The 19768-nt window shown below is 33.0% G+C and overlaps 2 protein-coding genes across 4 annotated transcripts in view; both read right to left on the reverse strand.

Moving 5' to 3' along the window:
• The window catches only part of LOC127802436 (protein TIFY 5A-like), a 70575-nt gene extending 59733 nt beyond the window's left edge, over positions 1-10842 (reverse strand). The window contains exons 1-3 of one of the 3 annotated variants that reach the window (XM_052338252.1): positions 10745-10842; positions 10517-10619; positions 8968-9241 (exon numbers count right to left, since the gene is read on the reverse strand). In XM_052338252.1, coding sequence (XP_052194212.1) covers positions 9023-9241; positions 10517-10619; positions 10745-10782 — 360 coding nt within the window. In that variant the 5' untranslated portion in view covers positions 10783-10842 and the 3' untranslated portion in view covers positions 8968-9022. Of the gene's footprint in view, positions 1-8967; positions 9242-10516 lie in introns of those variants that run through there. The other 2 variants (XM_052338254.1, XM_052338255.1) reach the window with 2 other exon arrangements.
• A 3079-nt stretch (positions 10843-13921) lies between these two features.
• On the reverse strand, positions 13922-17748 carry LOC127801500 (uncharacterized protein At2g34160-like). The gene is made up of 5 exons (XM_052336706.1): positions 17629-17748; positions 15549-15597; positions 14371-14433; positions 14145-14209; positions 13922-14041 (listed from the first exon to the last, which is right to left on the reverse strand). Exons 1-5 carry the CDS (start codon positions 17746-17748, stop codon positions 13922-13924), a joined length of 417 nt encoding a protein of 138 aa, XP_052192666.1.
• Positions 17749-19768: the final 2020 nt, after the last annotated feature.

Raw genomic sequence — 19768 nt, forward strand, 5'->3', positions numbered from 1 at the left:
GAATGTTTATTGTATTGTTGAGAGCTAATTTATGATTATTAGTGCGTGGATATGGTCAAGGAAGAATATTTTGAGATGAATCCAAGTTAAAATTATATAGAAATTAGATTTTAGGGCAAATTAAACTCAATTCTATGCTAGTAACAATGTGCATATTCAGGAGCTCTTAATATGTATTAATCCATTCAAAGTATCCAAAAACTAACATTAGCTTCTTTTTTTTTTGGGGAGTGAAAGCATGTGATGATATAATGTTAGAAACAAGAAACTAATGAGATTCTTCATTGGTGGAAGGTCTCCTGGAGCTTGTTTTTGTTTTAGTCTCATAGGCTTGATCGTATGGACCTGTTTTCTTTGGTTCTAGTGGTGGATTTTCTCCTTATCTCCAATATATTCTACTACTCATACGTATCAATACTAGAATTTTATTTAATCAAGGGCGCTCTAAGTCAGTCCTGTCAGTTAGGGACAGCATTGACCATTCAAATCATTTGAAAAAACGTGTTTCATAAGTTCTTTAAAACAATGTATTATTAATTCCTATTAAACATTCTCTACATCTATGATAGAGAGACAGAGACCACTTGACACCACTTAAACATGTCTGGGGTAGTATAGAAATTTAAGGCTTGGTACATTTGTATTAGATAATTAATTAATGGAAAATTCTATTGGCAAATAATTTTTTGCTTTTTGCAGCTATAAATAAAAAAAAATTATAATTACTCCTAACAATCATTTTCATTTGTATGCATTCTTCTATTCCTCTATTTTCATTTGTCTGCATGGTCCCCGGTATGAATTTTGTAGTTGTATATGTTTGGTGACGGGCAATTCATTGAAAGAGAAATTTGTAGTTGTATATGTTTGGTGACGGGCAATTCATTGAAAGAGAAAGTGGTTATAATAATGAGGGTAAAAATAAATTTAAAAAAAATAATATTTAAGGTATATTAAAATGTGGCTGTGAAGAGTAAAATGATGACTGCAAATAGAATTTTTTTTAATTAATTAATAGTTATATTGTTTTGCATGTCATATTATTTGTACCCATAAATCTTAAGAATTTAATCGGCAGAAATTTTGTGTAATTTTAAGATTTTTGAGGTATCACAATGTGCAATGATACACATTCTCTACATCTATGATGTATATGTGTGTGAACAATGAGCATGGACGGATAGATAGATTGGGAGAGATGGAACCAAATGGCTTTAAAATTTCACAACTGCCACAGTTAACTAAATACAATTCTCAATTCTTGATATATTTTTTTTATTTTCTTTTTAGAGTAGTTGTTTTTATATATTGGGAATATATATATATATATATAAGACTAGTGGTTATACGGAAAAGCAGCTTGAATCCTGTCTCTTCTCTTTTGAAGGAACCTTTGCAGAGATCTCTTTATGGAAACACCATGAGCTAGAGCCGAAAAAGGTGGTGGCGCCACCCTACCTTTGCCGTTGGAACCACCACCACCGACCACTGAATTCTTCTCCTTCTTCATCTTCTCTTCCATTTCCCGTCTCACATCCCATATGATTGCTCTGACCTATGTGTATACAAATATATATACGTAATCTCACACATATATATAAAATTTATAGTAAAATTTTATATAGTAGATAAAGAATTTCTTTGATTTTGACATAAATTCTTCAAGAAATTGCAAAAAAGGTAACTGAGAACAAATCTATTGATTTTGAAAGAAGAAAGAACGTAATGATGAACTCTTTTATTATTAGGTTCACAGCGACAATTATTGATGAGCACAGTTGGCAATTGTTATTTTTATATATGTTTTTTATTTTTTGATAAAATTTTTAAGAGCTTAGATTAGATTGTAACAAGATCAAACATTTATACTAGTATTATTATTTACCATAATATTAATAATTAACATAGAAATCCTCATTATTTTTCTTTTGAAGATTGGGGCTATATATATCAATGAATATATGGTTTCATTGCCAAATTTTACAAGAAAAAGTCTTGGGAGCCCAAGAGGCTTATCAAGCGCCTTACAGAAAGGGGGCAAAAAGATAAAATTGCCCCCCTCAAACTTTGTAAATTTGCAAAGCATTGTCCCTGCTCTCTCTTCGCTCTTCCTTATGGTTGTGCTTCCGTTGCCTTCGCCTTGCTTTGTAGCGACGATCGGTGAGGCGAGGCGGCGATGGCAGCATGGCGGCGATGCGAATGCAGCAGAAACGCAGCCATGAGAGGGGAGAGAGAAAAGAGCAAGGGCAATGCTTTGCAAAGTTTGAGAGGGGCAATTTTGTCTTTTTGCCCCCTTTCTGTAAGGCGCTCAGTAAGCGTGTCTAGCCCTATAATAAAACTCATTTTACAATACTAGTTCAAATTCTACGGTACTATAATTGTATGAATTAATTATTAAAAAATTAGCTTATTTATAAATGATTTGATTGTATTTTTGCTCATGAACAAACTCATTTCTTATTTATGAATAAGTTTTATAACTTCTTGTTTATGAACAAATTCAATAACTTGTTCTTTAACAAATTTAATAATTTCTTGTTCATGAAAAATCTTGATAATAAACTCAAATTTGACTAATTTAGTTTAAGCGAGTCAAGTTTGAATTAAACAAGTGTCTAAAAAAATATATATATATAAGAGTATAGAAGCTAAAATATACATTTGACCATTCAATTTTTTTTTCTTTGTTCTAAGGGTGTGTTTGATAATATGAAAATTTTATGAAAAATGTGACATTCGAGGAATTGAATTTCATTTTTACTGTTTAATATATTATATTTTTTATATAATTGAATTTCATGATATAACCATTAAAACATATTTTGACTTATTTTTCATGAAAAATTTCATCTAGGGATGGTGGTTTTGTTTTTCATGCAAGATAGAAAAGAAAAGTTATAAAATATTTTCTTTTCTAAGTAAATATACTATTAAATACCCTAAAGGTGTATTTGATTGCATTGTTCTAGGGAATGATTGTCTAGAAAACAAAAACCATTTCACCCCCTTGGAAAATGAATTTTATGGAAAGAAGATTTAAATACTTGTATTATACACATATTTTTTATTAAAAAATTAAGAGTGTTTAATTGTTTTCACATTAAAATGTGTAGTAATTACACATGATTAGACAATCTCTAATATTTGAGATGGATCAAAGTCAAAATTATATAAAAATTATATTTTAGGGCAAATTAAACTCAATTCTATGCTAGTAATGTGTATATTTAGGAGCTCTTAGTATGTATTAATTCATTCAAAGTATCCAAAACCTAAGGCTACGTTCTCTTTATTTATTAATTTTCAGTTTTGAGTTTTGAATTCGTTTTCAGTTTTCTGTTTTGGTAGTATGTTTTTAAAAAATTAAAAACACGTTTTATTTATTATTTTGAAAAACTATTTCTCAAAACAGTAAATTAGAAAACGTGTTCACTTTAAAATTTTGAAAATAATTTTTTAATGATATTTTATTCAATAAATATGAAATATTTAATGTTAATATATTATTAAAAATATATATATATTTTAAAGTTAATGAATTTTATAATATTTTTTTCATTATAATAATAAAATATAAATAAATATGTTTTGAGTTTAGAACTTGTTTTGGATGAAAACACTTAAAATAACTTTTGTTATTTTAAGTTTTCTTTATAATTTTTTTTTGTTTTTAAAAATAATAATGAAAACGTGTTTTTCATTATTTTAAAAAATTAAAAATAACTTTAAAACAGTAAAAAGAACACAGCCAAACATTAGCTAAATTTTGTTGGAGTGAAAGTATGAGATGATATAATGTTGGAAACAAGAAACTAGGGAGACTCTTTCAGTGTCGTACCTGAGATTTGGGGGCTTTGAACCGAAATATAAAAATAGGCCTCCAAATACATTTAAATTTTATTTTTTTATAATAAAATATAAATAAATATTTATATCATATCAATGAATAAAATTAAAAAATTTCTAAATTATCAATTAAAAACTACACTCCTTACAGTTTTAAAGATAAAAATATCAATCAAGTTTACATAATTAAGTTGTTATGCCAACATCAATAAAATAGACATAGCTATCCAATAATCCAATTCTCCCAATGCATCATAAATGAAAAACGAAATGATTCATGAAGAAAAAACTAACTGTAACCGTTGAAAGTTGATTCGTTGAAGCTAAGCAGTAAGCAAATCTGGATTCTAGAGAAGCAGATCTGCTTCAAAGACTGAATATGATTATCTGAGGCAGCAAGAGCGGAGACAGGAGACTGAATCTGGAGGCTGGAACAACAAAGAACGTCTAAGCGAGGCAGCGAGTCACCGGTGACCGACCACAAGGGCGAGCAATCGCCGACCAAGCAGCAATAGGCGAGAAAGCGAGGGTGAGCTCGACGAGGGCGACGATTCGAAGGAGTAGGAAGAGGAGAGAGAGGCGAAAGCAAGGACGAGCCACGGACAATGAATGCGAGCCGGCAAAGGAGAGGCTCGAGGATGAGAGTGACAAAGCAAGAGAAGGCAGCGAGAGGGGGAGAAGGGCACAACGAACGTGAAGCTTTGCAGGGAAAGTGGGTAGACCGTGGTTCGTGAGTGGCTAAGTCCTTACCAAAATGGGGGTTTCCAATTTATGGGCTCCCAAATAGTCAAATTTTCATGGGCCCTGAGACAACTATCTCATAGGCCTCATGAAAGGTTCGACCCTGGACTCTTCATTGGTGGAAGGTTTCCTGGAACTTGCTTTTGTTTTAGTCTCATAGGCTTAGGCTTGATCGTGTGGATCCATTTTGTTTGGTTTTAGTGGTAGATTTTCTCCTTATCTCTAATATATTCTATTACTCATACGTATCAATGCTAGATTTTTTTATTTTTTTTAGTTTTTCTAGAAACCCAAAATAATCAAGGGCACTCTAAGTCCTGTCAGTTAGTGACAGCATTGACCATTCAAATCATTTGAAAAACGTGTTTCATAAGTTATTTAAAACAATGTATTATTAATTCCTATTAAACACCCTTAAACTCAAATAATATGACAGAGACCACTTAATTAATATTAGCTCCCATAGACATAGCAGAGTGGCAAATCACTTAGTCCCGTTTGATAGCTAACTTTTTTCAAGGAAAAGGTTTTTTTTTTTCACCCAATTTCTCACTTGTGCAGTGTTTGACGGTAATTTTTTTCCAAAGAACTCATTTTCCCATTTATGATCACGTGAGTAGATTTTCCTTCAAATCATGGAAACCAAAATCCTTAAAGGATAGGAGATGAAATTTTCTTGACAATTAAAAACAGCCAACTTACTAAGCAAGAGAGTCGAGAGAGCTAGAGAACTAGTAAGCAAGAGAACGAGAGGAGAGCCGGTGGCCGAGGAAGGCGAGGGGCCAAGGGAGCGACTGACGAGGCGGCGAGAGAGAGGCCTAGGTCGAGTCGGCGTCGGTGAGCGACGGAGCCAGATAGAGGTAAGAGCGATTAAGCAAGACGAGCGAGTATCAATTGGGAAGGGCGAGCGAGTCAGCGACGATCCGAGGTCCGACGGAGGTAAGGAAACCAAAGATGTAGAAGGGTAGAGGGTGGACGACGACAGCGAGCAAAGCAAGAGATTGAGAAGGGTAGGAGGTGGGCAACGGCTAGGGAATGAGGGAGGGTTTGCAAAATAATATGTTTTTTTATTTTTAATAATTAATAAATACAAATGTATAAAAATAAAAAATTCTACAAATTAATAAATTTGGAAAATAAAAAAATATTAATTTTATGGTTTTATTTCTATGGAGAAATGATTTAATTAATCTAAAATATGTTATTATTTTAATTTTTCTGTACAAGATTCAATATTTTTCAATGCATTTTCACCATCGAATTTCATAAAAAATGTATCATTTTTCATGAAAAATAATGCCTATCAAACACAAAATACCAGGAAAATGACCAAATTTAATAGAAAATATTATCAATCAAACACCAAAAGATGAAAAATAACATCATTTTTCAGGTAAAAAATTATACGAATCAAACAGCTAAAATTTCTAATTTTCAGTAATTCATTTTATTTGCAATTCAATTCCCTGAAATTCATTTTCTTTCCACTTAAATTCCACCATTGCAATCAAACGCACCCTTAAAGTTTCACATAAAGTATCAGGGTTTGAATCAGTGTAACAATTTGAAAGGCAAAATTATTGCTAGAAAGCAATAGTAAGGTTGGAATGCAAGTTTCACATGGACTGCATTAAATGTTCAATTTTGAGTGTGTATAACTATGACCGCATTCGAATTTACTCAATGGTGCATCATGGAGAAAGGTCACCTACCCCTCAAGATTAATCGGACAAAGTTTGAATACCCTAGATGAATAAAAAAAAATGTTGTATTTAAATTTGAAATCCCAACTTAAACATGTCTGGGGTAGTATAGAAATTTAAGGCTTGGTACATTTGAATTAGATAATTAGTTAATTAATAGTTATATTGTTTTGCATGTCATATTATTTGTACCCATAAGTCTTAAGAATTTAATCCACGGAGATTTTGTGTAATTTTAAGATTTTTGAGGTATCACAATGCGCAATGATATACATTCTCTACATCTATGATGTATATGTGTGTGAACAATGAGCATGGATGGATAGATAGATTGGGAAAGATGGAACTAGATGGCTTTAAAATTTCACAACTGCCACAGCTAACTAATAATACAATTCCCAATTCTTGATATATTTTTTTATTTTCTTTTTTGAGTAGTTGTTTTTATATATTGGGAATATATATATATATAAGACTAGTGGTTATACGGAAAAACAGCTTGAATCCTGTCTCTTCTCCTTTAGAGGAACCTTTGCAGAGATCTCTTTATGGAAACACCATGAGTTAGAGCCAGAAAAAGTGGTGGCGCCACCCTACCTTTGCTGCCAAAACCACCACATACCACTGAATTCTTCTCCCTCTTCATCTTGTCTTTCATTTCTCGTCTCACATCCCATATGATTGCTCTAGACTATGTGTATACAAATATATATATATACACGTAATCTCACACATATATATAAAATTTATAGTAAAATGTTATATAATAGATAAAGAATTTCTTTGATTTTGACATAAATTCTTTAAGAAATTACAAGAAAAGTAACTGAGAACAAATCTATTGATTTTGAAATAAGAAAAAACATAGTAATGAACTCTTTTATTGTTAGGTTCGCAACGACAGTTATTGATGAGCATAGTTGGCAATTGCTATTTATATATATGTTTCTTATTTTTTGATAAAATTTTTAAGAGTAAATTAAAATATTGTAGCAAGATCAAACATTTATACTAGTATTGTTATTTACCATAATATTAATAATTAACATAATAATCCTCATTATTTTCCTTTTCAAGGTTGGGGCTATATATATCAATGGATATGTGGTTTCATTGCCAAATTATACAAGGAAAAGTCTTGGGAGCCCAAGAGGCTTACCGAGCGCCTCACAGAAAAAGGGCAAAAAGAGTAGGAGATGAAATTTTCTTGACAATTGAAAATAGCCAATTTACTGAGCAAGAGAGTCGAGAGTGCTAGAGAACCAATAAACAAGAGAACAAGAGTAAAGCCAGTGGCCAAGGAGGGCGAGGGGCCAAGGAAGCGACTGACGAGGCGGCGAGAGCATGGCCTAGGCCGAGTCGGCGTTGGCGAGCGACGGAGCCAGATAGAGGCAAGAACGACTGAGAGAGTATCAACAGGGAAGGGCGAGCGAGTCAGCGACGATCCGAGGTCCGATGGAAGTAAAGAGATCGGAGATGTAGAAGGGTAGGGGGTGGGCGACGACAGCGAGCAAAGCAAGAGAGGGAGAAGAGTAGGGGTGGGCGGCGGCTGGGGAATGATGGAGGGTTTGCAAATTAATATATTTTTTAATTTTAATAATTAATAAATACAAATGTATAAAAATAAAAAATTGTATAAATTAATAAATTTGGAAAATAAAAAAATGTTAATTTTATGATTTTATTTCTATGGGGAAATGATTTAATTAACCTAAAATACGTTATTATTTTAATTTTTCTGTACAGGATTCAATATTTTTCAATACATTTTCACTATCGAATTTCATAAAAAAATGTATCATTTTTCGTGAAAAATAATACCTATCAAACATGAAATATCAGGAAAATAACCAAATTTTATAGAAAATATTACCAATCAAACACCAAAAGATGAAAAATAACATCATTTTTCATGTAAAAAATTATACCAATCAAACAACTAAAACTTTCAATTTTCAGGAATTCATTTTTCTTGCAATTTAATTCCCTGAAATTCATTTTCTTTTCACTTAAATTCCACCATTGCAATCAAACGCACCCTTAAAGTTTCACATAAAGTATCAGGATTTGAATCAGTGCAACGATTTGAAAGACAGAATTATTGCTAGAAAGCAATAGTAAGGTTGAAATGCAAATTTCGCATGGACTGCATTAAATGTTCAATTTTGAGTGTGTATAAACTGTGACCGCATTCGAATTTATCCAATAGTGCATCATGGAGAAAGATCACCTACCCCTAAAGATTAGAAAGATCATCTACCCCTAAAGATTAGTCGAATTAAGTTTGAATACCCTAGATGAATAAAAAAAAAATGTTGTATTTAAATCTGAAATCTCAACTTAAACATGTCTGGGATAATATAGAAATTTAAGGCTTGGTACATTTGAATTAGATAATTAGTTAATTAATACTTATATTGTTTTGCATGTCATATTATTTGTACCCATAAGTCTTAGAATTTAATTGGCTGAGGTTTTGTGTAATTTTAAGATATTTGAGGTATCACAATGTGCAATGATACACATTCTCTACATCTATGATCTATGTGTGTGAACAATGAGCATCGACAGATAGATAGATAGATAGATAGATTGGGAGAGATGGAACCAGATGGCTTTAAAATTTCACAACCGCCACAGCTAACAAATAATACAATTCCCAATTCCTAATATTTTTTTTTATTTTCTTTTTTGAGTAATTGTTTCTATATATTGGGAATTTATATATAAGGCTAGTGGTTATACGGAGAAGCAGCTCGAATCCTGTCTCTTCTCTTTTGGAGGAACTTTTGCAGAGATCTCTTTATGGAAACACCATGAGCTAGAGCTGGAAAAAGTGGTGGCGCCACCCTACCTTTGTCGTCGGAACCACCACCACCGACCACTGAATTCTTCTCCCTCTTCATCTTCTCTTCCATTTCTCGTCTCACATCCCATATGATTGCTCTGACCTATGTGTATACAAATATATATATACGTAATTTCACACATATATATAAAATTTATAGTAAAATGTTATATAGTAGATAAAGATTCTCTTTGATTTTGGTATACATTCTTCAAGAAATTGCAAGAAAAGTAACTGAGAATAAATCTATTGATTTTGAAAGAAGAAATAATGTAGAGATGAACTCTTTATTGTTAGGTTCGCAGCCACACTTATTGATCATGAGCACAGTTAGGCAATTGCTATTTCTATATATGTTTCTTATTTTTTAATAAAATTTTTAAGAGCTTAGATTAAATTGTAACAAGATCAAACATTTATACTAGTATTGTTATTTACCATAATATTAATAATTAACATAATAAATATTCTCATTATTTTCCTTTTGAAGGTTGGGGTTATATATATCAATGAATCTGTGGTTTCAATATTGCTTTGCTGGGAAAATAATGTCATAAAAAAGAAGTAAATTACATTTTCCTGCTTGGCCTGTATGTTTAATTTCTTCTAGCTTCTTTGAAACAACTCTGCTTCTATCATCAATTAATGGCTTAATTTTATATATATATATATGGATAATACTATTTGTATAGATAGAGTTTTTTTTACAGATGAATTTACAAGTGGCTTGAAGGACTATTTTTGTCCCTCTCTCTTCTATGTCAATGACCATTTTACCTCTTTTCCCCTCCAACAACCTCTCTTCTCTCTCCCCTTTCTCTCGTGTCGCATCCTCATGGCTGCAATCGACCATCCGTCGTTGACCCTATTGCTGTCGGTTCTTTGCCTCTGTTGCCTCGCCACCTTACTGTTGCATGTTCAAGCAACCAGTTTGCCTCTTGCTACTGCATCGCGACAAGGCAGCAGATGCGAGGTTGTAGCGGCGAGAGGAGATGAGGCAATAAGGTGGCAGCAGCAAGGTTGCACCGACGAGAGCAGGTGGGGCGAAGAATGGCGGCGGGTGGTCGATTGCAACGACAAGGGAATGAGAGAGAGAAGAGAGTGAACAAAAATACGATATATCGCAATATTTTGATGTCAAAATATCATAATATATCACCTTTGTAACTCACCTGACAAACTCTCCCTTGTACAAATAGTATGACCCATATATATATTGCACATCTATAAGACTATATCTATATATATACATATATACACACACACACCCTTAATGTTTCAGTTGCTGCCACATTGCATATATAGGAGCTACCTAATTATATCAGATTTATATATATAGAGAGAGAGAGGGAGAGAGAGAGAGAAGCTTCATGCATACCAGAAGCTCTGTAAAATCACAAATACAAACCCGCCGCCCAATATTGTCGAAGATGGCCATCTGACTTGCGGTTAACGGGTCGTTCCTGCTCTGACCCATTAACCTACGAAAAAGAGATCCATCAGCCATGCATGGATGGTTGTATACACACACACACACGTGTATATATATATATATATATTAAGACTCATACCACCATGTATGTATATATGCATGGCCGTCACTTACATGTCTGAATAACTCAGGCTCTGACGATTACTCGCCATCGAATTAGAAGAGGAAGAAGAAGCAGCGAAACCGAAGATAGCCTGCGGATTGAGGTTGCGGTTCCCCTTAATTCATGATATATCATATGGGCGCTTGAAACTATATATATATAGTCAAGCATATAATGCATATGTATATGCATGCATGCATAAAAGAAGAAACATGTGATGGATGATGTGGAGTGGAAGAGAATGACTAGGGAACCCGCAACGGCAACTTACAAGGAAATTAACATTTTGAACAAATTAAAGCCCATTCCAAAGCCCTACACCATACGCAACGCAAGAACAAAAATATCTAAGCTCTCTCTCTCTCTCTCTCATCCCATCAAATTATAAATAAATACTTGAGCTCGTGGAAAACGGGTGAGTCTCTCTCTCTCTCTCTCTGCGCAGCATCAGCAGCAGCAGCATCTGCCAGGAGGTGGGCTATAGCTGGTGTTGTTTCTGCTTTGTGAAAGCTTTCGTCTTTCCCATAAATGGAAATCTTTTTGCCTTGCAATTAAGCAGCTGGAATTTGGAGGCTGGGTTTAGCTTTTTCCTGTGAAATTACATGGAGGATGGGGCAGATTCTTGATTACTACCGGTTGCAATCAAAGTTATACTGTTATTTTCACGTGTGATCCAATGATCAAACTAGCTAGCTTGTTATATATTTAATTTCCTCTACTGCTAAACCTAATTTTCAGGAATGAAAAACGATCGAACCATATATGCATCTTCTTATTGCTTCTACACTTTATTTATAAATTAAGATCCTTTCATCGTCATTATTTTGTAATTAGGATATATAAATTCACTAAAAACCATATGGCCACAGATGACGATGATGAAGAAGAAGAAGAAGAAGAATGAGGAGGAGGAGGAGGAGGAGGAAGTCAAAATTAAGGATCATAAATTCACTAAAAACCATCAAGTCTCCTCCACCACATATATATATTTACATAAAGAGAGAGAGAGATTAATTAATTATTAAGACTAGACTCCAATTAGAATTTAGAATTTAGATACATATAAATTTGATTTTGTACGTTGTAATTGATAAAAATAATTTAATTAAGAATATTATTATTCATCTAAATTAGATCTTCAATCTAGATGACATATTTTTATTAGACAATAAAAAAGTACAAGTGTCAATATTTATTGTGCATATTTTTATTATCTAAAGAAAATATGTCACCACCTAGATTAAAGATTTATCTCTAATTTAGATAAATAATATTATTAAATGATAAAGACATACATATTCTCCAATGAATTGAGGCATCTGAATAATGTTCTTAAATTGAATTTCACATGGCATGCACGTGCAAGGTGCTTAATTTGGTTGGCCCTACTTAAATAAAAGATATGTACGTATATGTACTATCTATAGTAGACTTACAAGTGACATCATGGGCTGCACAAACATACCGGCAATGGGCAGTGGAGTGGCTGCTGGTTGGTTGGTGGGGCAATGATCGTGAACTCTGTGGAAAATTTGGCATTTCCTTATTTGAAAAGTTTTTTTTGACATGTTTTTGGGCTGGCCGTAGAGGTCGTGTCAATCCTTTCTTTTTCTCCTTTTCCCTTTCTTCTTATAATAATATCTCTTATAAGAATGATTCATAAAAATGATCGACTTTTCTTAATATGTTAATTTAAAAAAAAATTATATAAAAATATCAAAGAAATGGAGAAATACATCGGAGATGTTATATGATGGTAAAATCTCATTAAAACTGAAAGAAAAATTCTATAGGACAAATATAAGATCAATTTTGTTGTACGACTCAGAATGTTGGCCAGTCAAATACCAGCATGAGTAAAAGACGAGCGTAGCGGAGATGAAGATGTTAAGATGGATGTGCGACCATACTAGAAAAGATAAAATTTGAAATTAAGTTATTCATAATAAGGTAGAAGTAGTACCAATAGAGGAGAAGATGAGAGAGACTAGACCAAGATGGTTTGATCATATGAATAGGAGACCAAGAGACGCTCCTATAAGGATAGTTGATGAAATAGAACATTAATCAAAAAAAGAGATAAAGGCAGATCTAAGAAAACTTTAGGAGAAACATTAAAGTTTGATATGAAATGTATGGACATCAATGAAGATATAACAAAAGATAGAAATACATGGAAGTATAGAATTCATATAACTGATTTCACGTACTGGGATAAAGGCTGGATATATAAGTTGTTGTTGTTATTTTCTCATATAAAAAATCGATATATTAAATATGGATCAAATATGTTATCTCGTATTCATAACAATATCTCTTTTATAATACATGAATTTCGTTAAAATTTGTCATGAAATATACTTAATCCCTTATCTTAAGTGTCTAATTAATAATGGATATTCATTAGATATTTTATCCCTTGTTCCAATTTGAATTTAATTATAAATTTTAAAAAATATTTAATAATTTATTATCTTAAATTCACAAAATTTGGATCCACGAGGCCCGGGTTAAATAATATACATATATATATTAATGGGTAATGTTAACGGTATTTATTTTATCTTATTTTTAATATTTAAATAATTTTATTAATTAATGATAAATATATCGTATTTTAAATTATTTAATCAACTAATAAAATTGCTTGAAAATAATATATAATAAATATATTTTATCTAAAATTAAAATACATTTATTAATATTTAACTATTATCGTATTATCTTATAATAATATAATAAGTTAGTCAAGATTCACATGCTTATACCTACGTGAGTGTGCTTTTTTTCTTGGTTCATACCTAATTCACTGCAAATGGACCGAATTTTTCAAGTACCCATCTGATCCAATAAAAATTGTCAAACTTATTTTCAAGGACCTCAAAATTCAAACAATTAAAAAAAAAAAAAAAAAGCATCCCTAGTGCAGGGGTCACGTCGCTTTTTGACAAAGAAATTACTTTCATAGACTTTTTGACCCAAAAGAATAATATTAGTATTGTTACCATGCAAGAGTTGCCCTCCAAATGGTAGAAAATAAACGTAGGAAGTGCATATAGGAAGCCATCCATCCGTGTACATGTAAAGAGAAGTGCTTTGTCATCATGTTTCCTATATCTAACTACACAGAGTAAAAAGAATGGGAATGTAAGATGTTAAGCTACAACAATGGATCCAAAAAAATGGGGCTACTGTTTGTTTCCATCCTCATTGTCAGCAGCAGCCTCAGCCTCGGCCTCGGGGGGCGCAGGACTGCCAGCTTCTATCAGAGAGTCAAATTTTTCGGTTTTGGCCAGCACAATCTCAATCTGGAAGTCATCAAGGGGGAAAAAACAAAAGTTAGGATATAGTTGTGTCAGTTACGTACCTAAAGCAGTGCAGAAATGGGTTAATCGACCAAATTTCACTCACCCTTGCCTTTTGAACAAGTCGGCCCTTGGTTTCATCTTTCATGGCTATTGTAGATGTCAATACCTCTGCTCCAATTCAGTAACACAATTAGCAGAAGGCAATTATGAGCAAGAAGAACAGGAACGTCTATTTTTTTAGTTTTTTTATCAAAGAATAAGAAATCTCCAGCCTCCAGGGTGGGTCTTAGATGATGATGTCGATGAGCATTAATAACAGAGATTCTTACTCTTTTCAGTAGCTAGCCCGTTTTTCTTCAGGATCTCAGCGATTGTGACCACGGTAGTGATTGCTGAAACAAAACAATAATGCAAAACTTAATAGTAAGTCTAATGGTGTTCAGTTGTTGCATATCATGTCAAGTGCGGTGCAGCGACGGTCAGTCAGATGTGTCACGACCCAATTTCCCTGTCAATAGGCTACTTAGAAGGTCTTGAGTATACTCTTTAGTCCCACAAACCTAGGAATTGCCTTCAGCTACCACTTTTGGGATGGTCATACGTACATGTGCTGAACCTGTATGCAGGGAGGAGGACATCCTATTTGAAAATTCTCCACGCCATGAACCCAGTTTGTTTGTGTTCAAGTTCCGAGAAGTTAGTGGAGACATAGAGATTAGTTCAGCTTTGACATAATTTTGGATGAATCAGAAGAAGCCAGAACGAACCATTTAAGGTTTTTCTTTTCTTTTGTTCTTTTTCGCTGGGGGGGGGAGGAGTACACAATGCAGAAAAGCAATCACCAAGCATAGGAAGATACTATTATGTGAGGCCCATGTGTGGGATGAATTTATCAAGTGTTGGAAACTATTTTTAACTCTGAGATAACAGCCATCCTGATATGCCTCACAATGATTATTTGAAATCCTGAGTTTTCAGTACCTCACCAAGAAAATAAGGATTTGAACTTCTCTCAATAAGATATTGGAGGTATTCAAGTATTTGCCTGTCCTCAACAGTAGACTGGAACCTTTCAAAGTATTAGTAATATCCAATTCCTACCATGTAATTGACTGGACAGCAATGTAGACGTGGGCTTGTAATTTGCAAAATTCCACTCACTTTAATTTACCAATCAGCATGTATAGAATAGCAATAGTTCAAGTAGCTGGAATCTTAAAAATAAGCATCATCCAACTGTCAAAGCTCACAAATTTAGCTTAGCTACATGATTATGATTTCTACTGAATTTATTCACGTCCCACCCTGTACTAAGACTCGGTTGGAAATGTAAGTACTAGAAGAATGAGCAGCTTGCTTGCTTGTTTTTCTCTTAACTACTGAATAGAGAACCAGATAATTCTATTCCAAATCATTAAAATCGTGCTGAAATATGATCGTATAACTCTTAATCAATGAAAATGTTAGAAGGAAAGGAACATAAAAGAGTAAGGTTTAAGAAAATTACCCATCCCCAGAGCAGAAAGCTCAACCTCATTATACTGTTGCATGTATCTCTGCCTCAAGGAAATAATGAGATTCAGCATGGAGTTCACAACAGATCAAAATAAATGCCGAAAAAAGATACCCTAACATGTGGAAAATTAAGCTTCAAAAGCTCCTTATGCTTTCTTTTATTAATTTACCATAGTAAGTACACATGAACTGGCAGGAAATGGTTATATAACATAAACTCATAGAAATAATGGCGAAATAATAAATATTGAATAAGCTGAAAAAAGTCTGTTCAATTGAAAACATCAAATTGGTTTCTTAGTAAGAGTTTCTGTTCTCAGTCACCATTCAAATAACATAATTTATCAGATGTAACTGCAAAAGAAACCAATAACAATAATAGGAATAACAGTAGAAAATCATTCGCAATGAAGCAAATGAAATATATGAGTAATAAAAATTGCCTTAAGATTTGTAATCCATAGACGGCCATCTGTCCATAGCAAAAGCATTGTTGCTAGACCAAGCCCAAAAAAAAAAGAAAAAAAAAAAAAGCATTGTTGCTAGGAATGGAGTTAAACAACAGTTGTTGTTGTAGACCACAGAAGTAAATATCCCCACAATATAAGCCGACAGTTGTTTAAGACTTGTGATGTTTTTTGTTGTTAGTAAATATCAACCAGTAGATCCCAACAGTATAAGCCAACAATAACCAGTGCATCTCTGCTATCACAACTTGGGAAAGTGGGGTGCAGGAATTCTCCCAAAAACATTGCAGAAATTGACTTTTATGTGCTTTAACCAATTTAACCCTGATTTCAGCAAAAGCGAAACAGAAGACAGACAATGTTTCAGCAAGATTATATATTTGGGTAACTATAAAGAATACTTACCTGTTGGTTTGTGCAGAGGCTGGGAGAGGGGTATTACAGAATTAGGTAACATCAAATGACCAGATTGCATAAAATCCATGGGATTAAACCATATCACGGCATGTGGTGCAGTAGATAATTAGAAAATATTGAATGAACATATTTTGCATAAAAAACATAGGTAGGGCCATATCAGGGCATGTAAACCCATTACTTTGTCTTCATGGTGCATGAAAGAATAATTATTTGGAGAAAAAGAGCCTTCAGGTAAAACCAAATAAAGCCAATAAAACACGGTACCCTCCTGCAAGAAATAGCATGTGTGTTTCCAGCATCTGAAGGGCCTTGTTTGTGAAAGTATGGAAGCAACCAAGTTGAGGTTCATATTCATTAGAAAATGTACTTTTTAATTATGCTGGATGTACCAGATTTCCAGAGTGATCTCACAGTTTGAGACTTGAATCACTAATTTCATCCAGAGGCCAATTTAGAAATATTTGATTTACACTTTGAGTAGCTCTGTTGATCCCCTAAAGCAGAACGGGCAGCCAAACTACAGAGTTCTAGATGAAACTTGGAATTCCAACATTAATATTGTTGAAGATAGAAGAGGCTTCTAGTTACCATCCTAACAAGACAACAAGCAATTCAAATTTGAAAATAGATGGAATCTTCAAATCAAACCAAATAGATGTAGATGACACAAAGGACATCATCCGTTGAATGTGAATCAAATAAATCTATCCTTCATTTCCCAAAGTCCGGAGTATGACACCTATAACTTTAGAAGCTGTTAACAAGATATGTGAATCTGACCTAATTGAATTAAACATCAGTCAAAAGAGAATAATAAGATGCAAGACATCAACCTTCGTAGGTGTCAAGTTTAAGTTATGGTAGAAAATGAATATTAAGCAATGACCTTTGTCTGTTTCCTATTCTCATATGTTCTAGGTGACCAAACAGAAAAATAGAAAAAGAAAAAGAAAATGCACTCTGTTCATCCAAAGTGAAAGTCTCAACCAGAAAGAGAGAGAGAGAGAGAGAGAGTGAAAATCATAAGCCGCAACCTGCAATCTCATTTCATAGCAACGAACAAAATGGAGTCTGAAGTGCGTGTCGTGAGTGAACAAGAACAACATGAATTCAATTCACCACCAGTCAGGAGGAGGATTGAAATGGCGATCGATGCTTGCGAAAAAAAGAAAGCGAGGCAAGTACCTTGGCAAGATTGATGTAGAAAAAGAGCGGCTTTTTGGTGTTGGAGACCTGAATCCTGTTCTTCTTCTGCATCATCACAGCCGCGGCCTCGCCGTTGCTGGCGGCCTTCTCCAGCGGCATCTCTGTCTCTCTCTGAGCCTGCATTGTCGATGGAGCGGGAAGAACGAGGGCGAAACGAAGGAGACGCTGCTCAAGAAACCAGTAGAACCGTTACTGCGACGGCAATGAGAGTCTGCAATTAATTGCTGAAGCTTTGAGAAGGAGCTCTGTGTAAGATGAAACGAATAAGGACTCGGTAAAAGCTTCATTTTGCGCCAAGCGAAGTTGCGCAAGCCAAGGGTCAGAGCTCCATTGAAGGACCTTCAGATGCTCTTTTTCGGGGATTTTTTTGTTTTTTTTTTTTATGTAGTTTTTATCGAAGACATGCACTAGCCTTAGCCTAAATGTCCGTAACCACGTTGGATAAATGTCTCATGTTGATATAGAGCGCTACTTAAAATAAATAATTTATAATCTTTTATCATTAGGTGGGTGTGACCAATATAGCTATTTTAGAAGGCAATCTCGTGACTCTAACCCTACCAATATGTGCATTAGGAGCCCTACGTCCTTACTTTGATTATAATCTACTTCCTTATAGAGTAAGCTTTATGATTAAGAAGCCCTGGACGCATAAGTCGAACAATTGAATGAACAATATATTAGTATTAATTCGATGAGTTACGAGTTCAACTCTTGTCTTATGGAAGGGCCAAATATTCAACCTGTGATTTACTTTTTCTGACATAATTGATGGCACGAGCACTAGAAATAATGCAATGATCATCATTCCAAATTTTATTATTAAAAAATTCGATCCTAAGAATATAAATAAGACTTTCATATCAACTAATAATAATAAATATGGTAATAATAATTGAATTAATAATATGAATAGTCAAAATTGTGATTCAAACACAACAGTAAATTTATTTGTGGGATAATTCATTTTGAATGTCTAAGGATTCTACAATTTCAATAATCTAATTTGAATATTGGAATACTTCTATAAAAAAACTCATGTGCTATTTGATTGTAAAAAAAAAAATCAATAAATTAACTTAAATAAAGAGTTTTCATCTCGATAAACTCTTGTGATAGAAGACCAAGAAGCTCCAAGAGAGTTCAATAGATCTCTCGGAGGGCGGCTTTCTACCTATGTTGTACGGAAACACCTTATAGGAATCGTTTTCCCATTTTTTAAACGTTTCTTATTCTTGTTTCGGACCCTATTTATGTCTATTTTTTTAAAAGAATATTCGTTTCCACGTTTTCATTTCCATGCAACATAGCTTTCTACCAGGTATTTCTATGACAGAGATGTGCAATCCTACGTCTGATATCTTCTAAACAATTTGTGTAATAGATAAATATTAAATAAACTCTTGGTAATTTCAAAAACTGAATAATTCTTATCACTCCATACTTTCCTTGTCCACAAATATAAGAGAAACAATTTTCCCAAATAAATGACTTCTACCTATTTGAGAGCTTTATAATTCTGATTGAGAATCTGGCTTAGTATCGAAGTGTTTGCACACAAAATGCCCATCCCTCTTAACATTTTAAATTTTACAAAATTTGTAAAGTTTGAAGACAAATTTTGTAATAAATAAATATATTATTGTATTTGAACAATAATTGTTATGATATAAATACATGGCATGTATGTTATCTATTTTTTTTTTTTTAAGATAATGGAATTACGTGATGTGTATTTTTACATTTCATCTTGAAAATGTTCGTCAATTAACTGTTATTGTGATTATCATGCATGCATGATCATCAAATTCAATTTGTTTATGTAATTATTTTTAATATTTATGTGTAATATTATTTAAATTTGGGTTTGAATTAATTAAATTTCAGTTCAATCTGTAATTTATTTATAGACATGAATTGATTTTTTACCTAAGACTAATTTAAGGCTAAAAATGGATTATAACTAATATAATATTAATATTCATTAATAATATACATATAATATATAATATTTTTATTAAAATATAAAATTTGATATTTTTATTATTATTTATTTTCACTTTTAATTTATAATTCACTATTCGATAAATCTTAAACCTTAAACAGTCTTTGCAACAAT

Source organism: Diospyros lotus, chromosome 5, assembly GCF_014633365.1.
Source record: "Diospyros lotus cultivar Yz01 chromosome 5, ASM1463336v1, whole genome shotgun sequence".
Classification (NCBI taxonomy): domain Eukaryota; kingdom Viridiplantae; phylum Streptophyta; class Magnoliopsida; order Ericales; family Ebenaceae; genus Diospyros; species Diospyros lotus.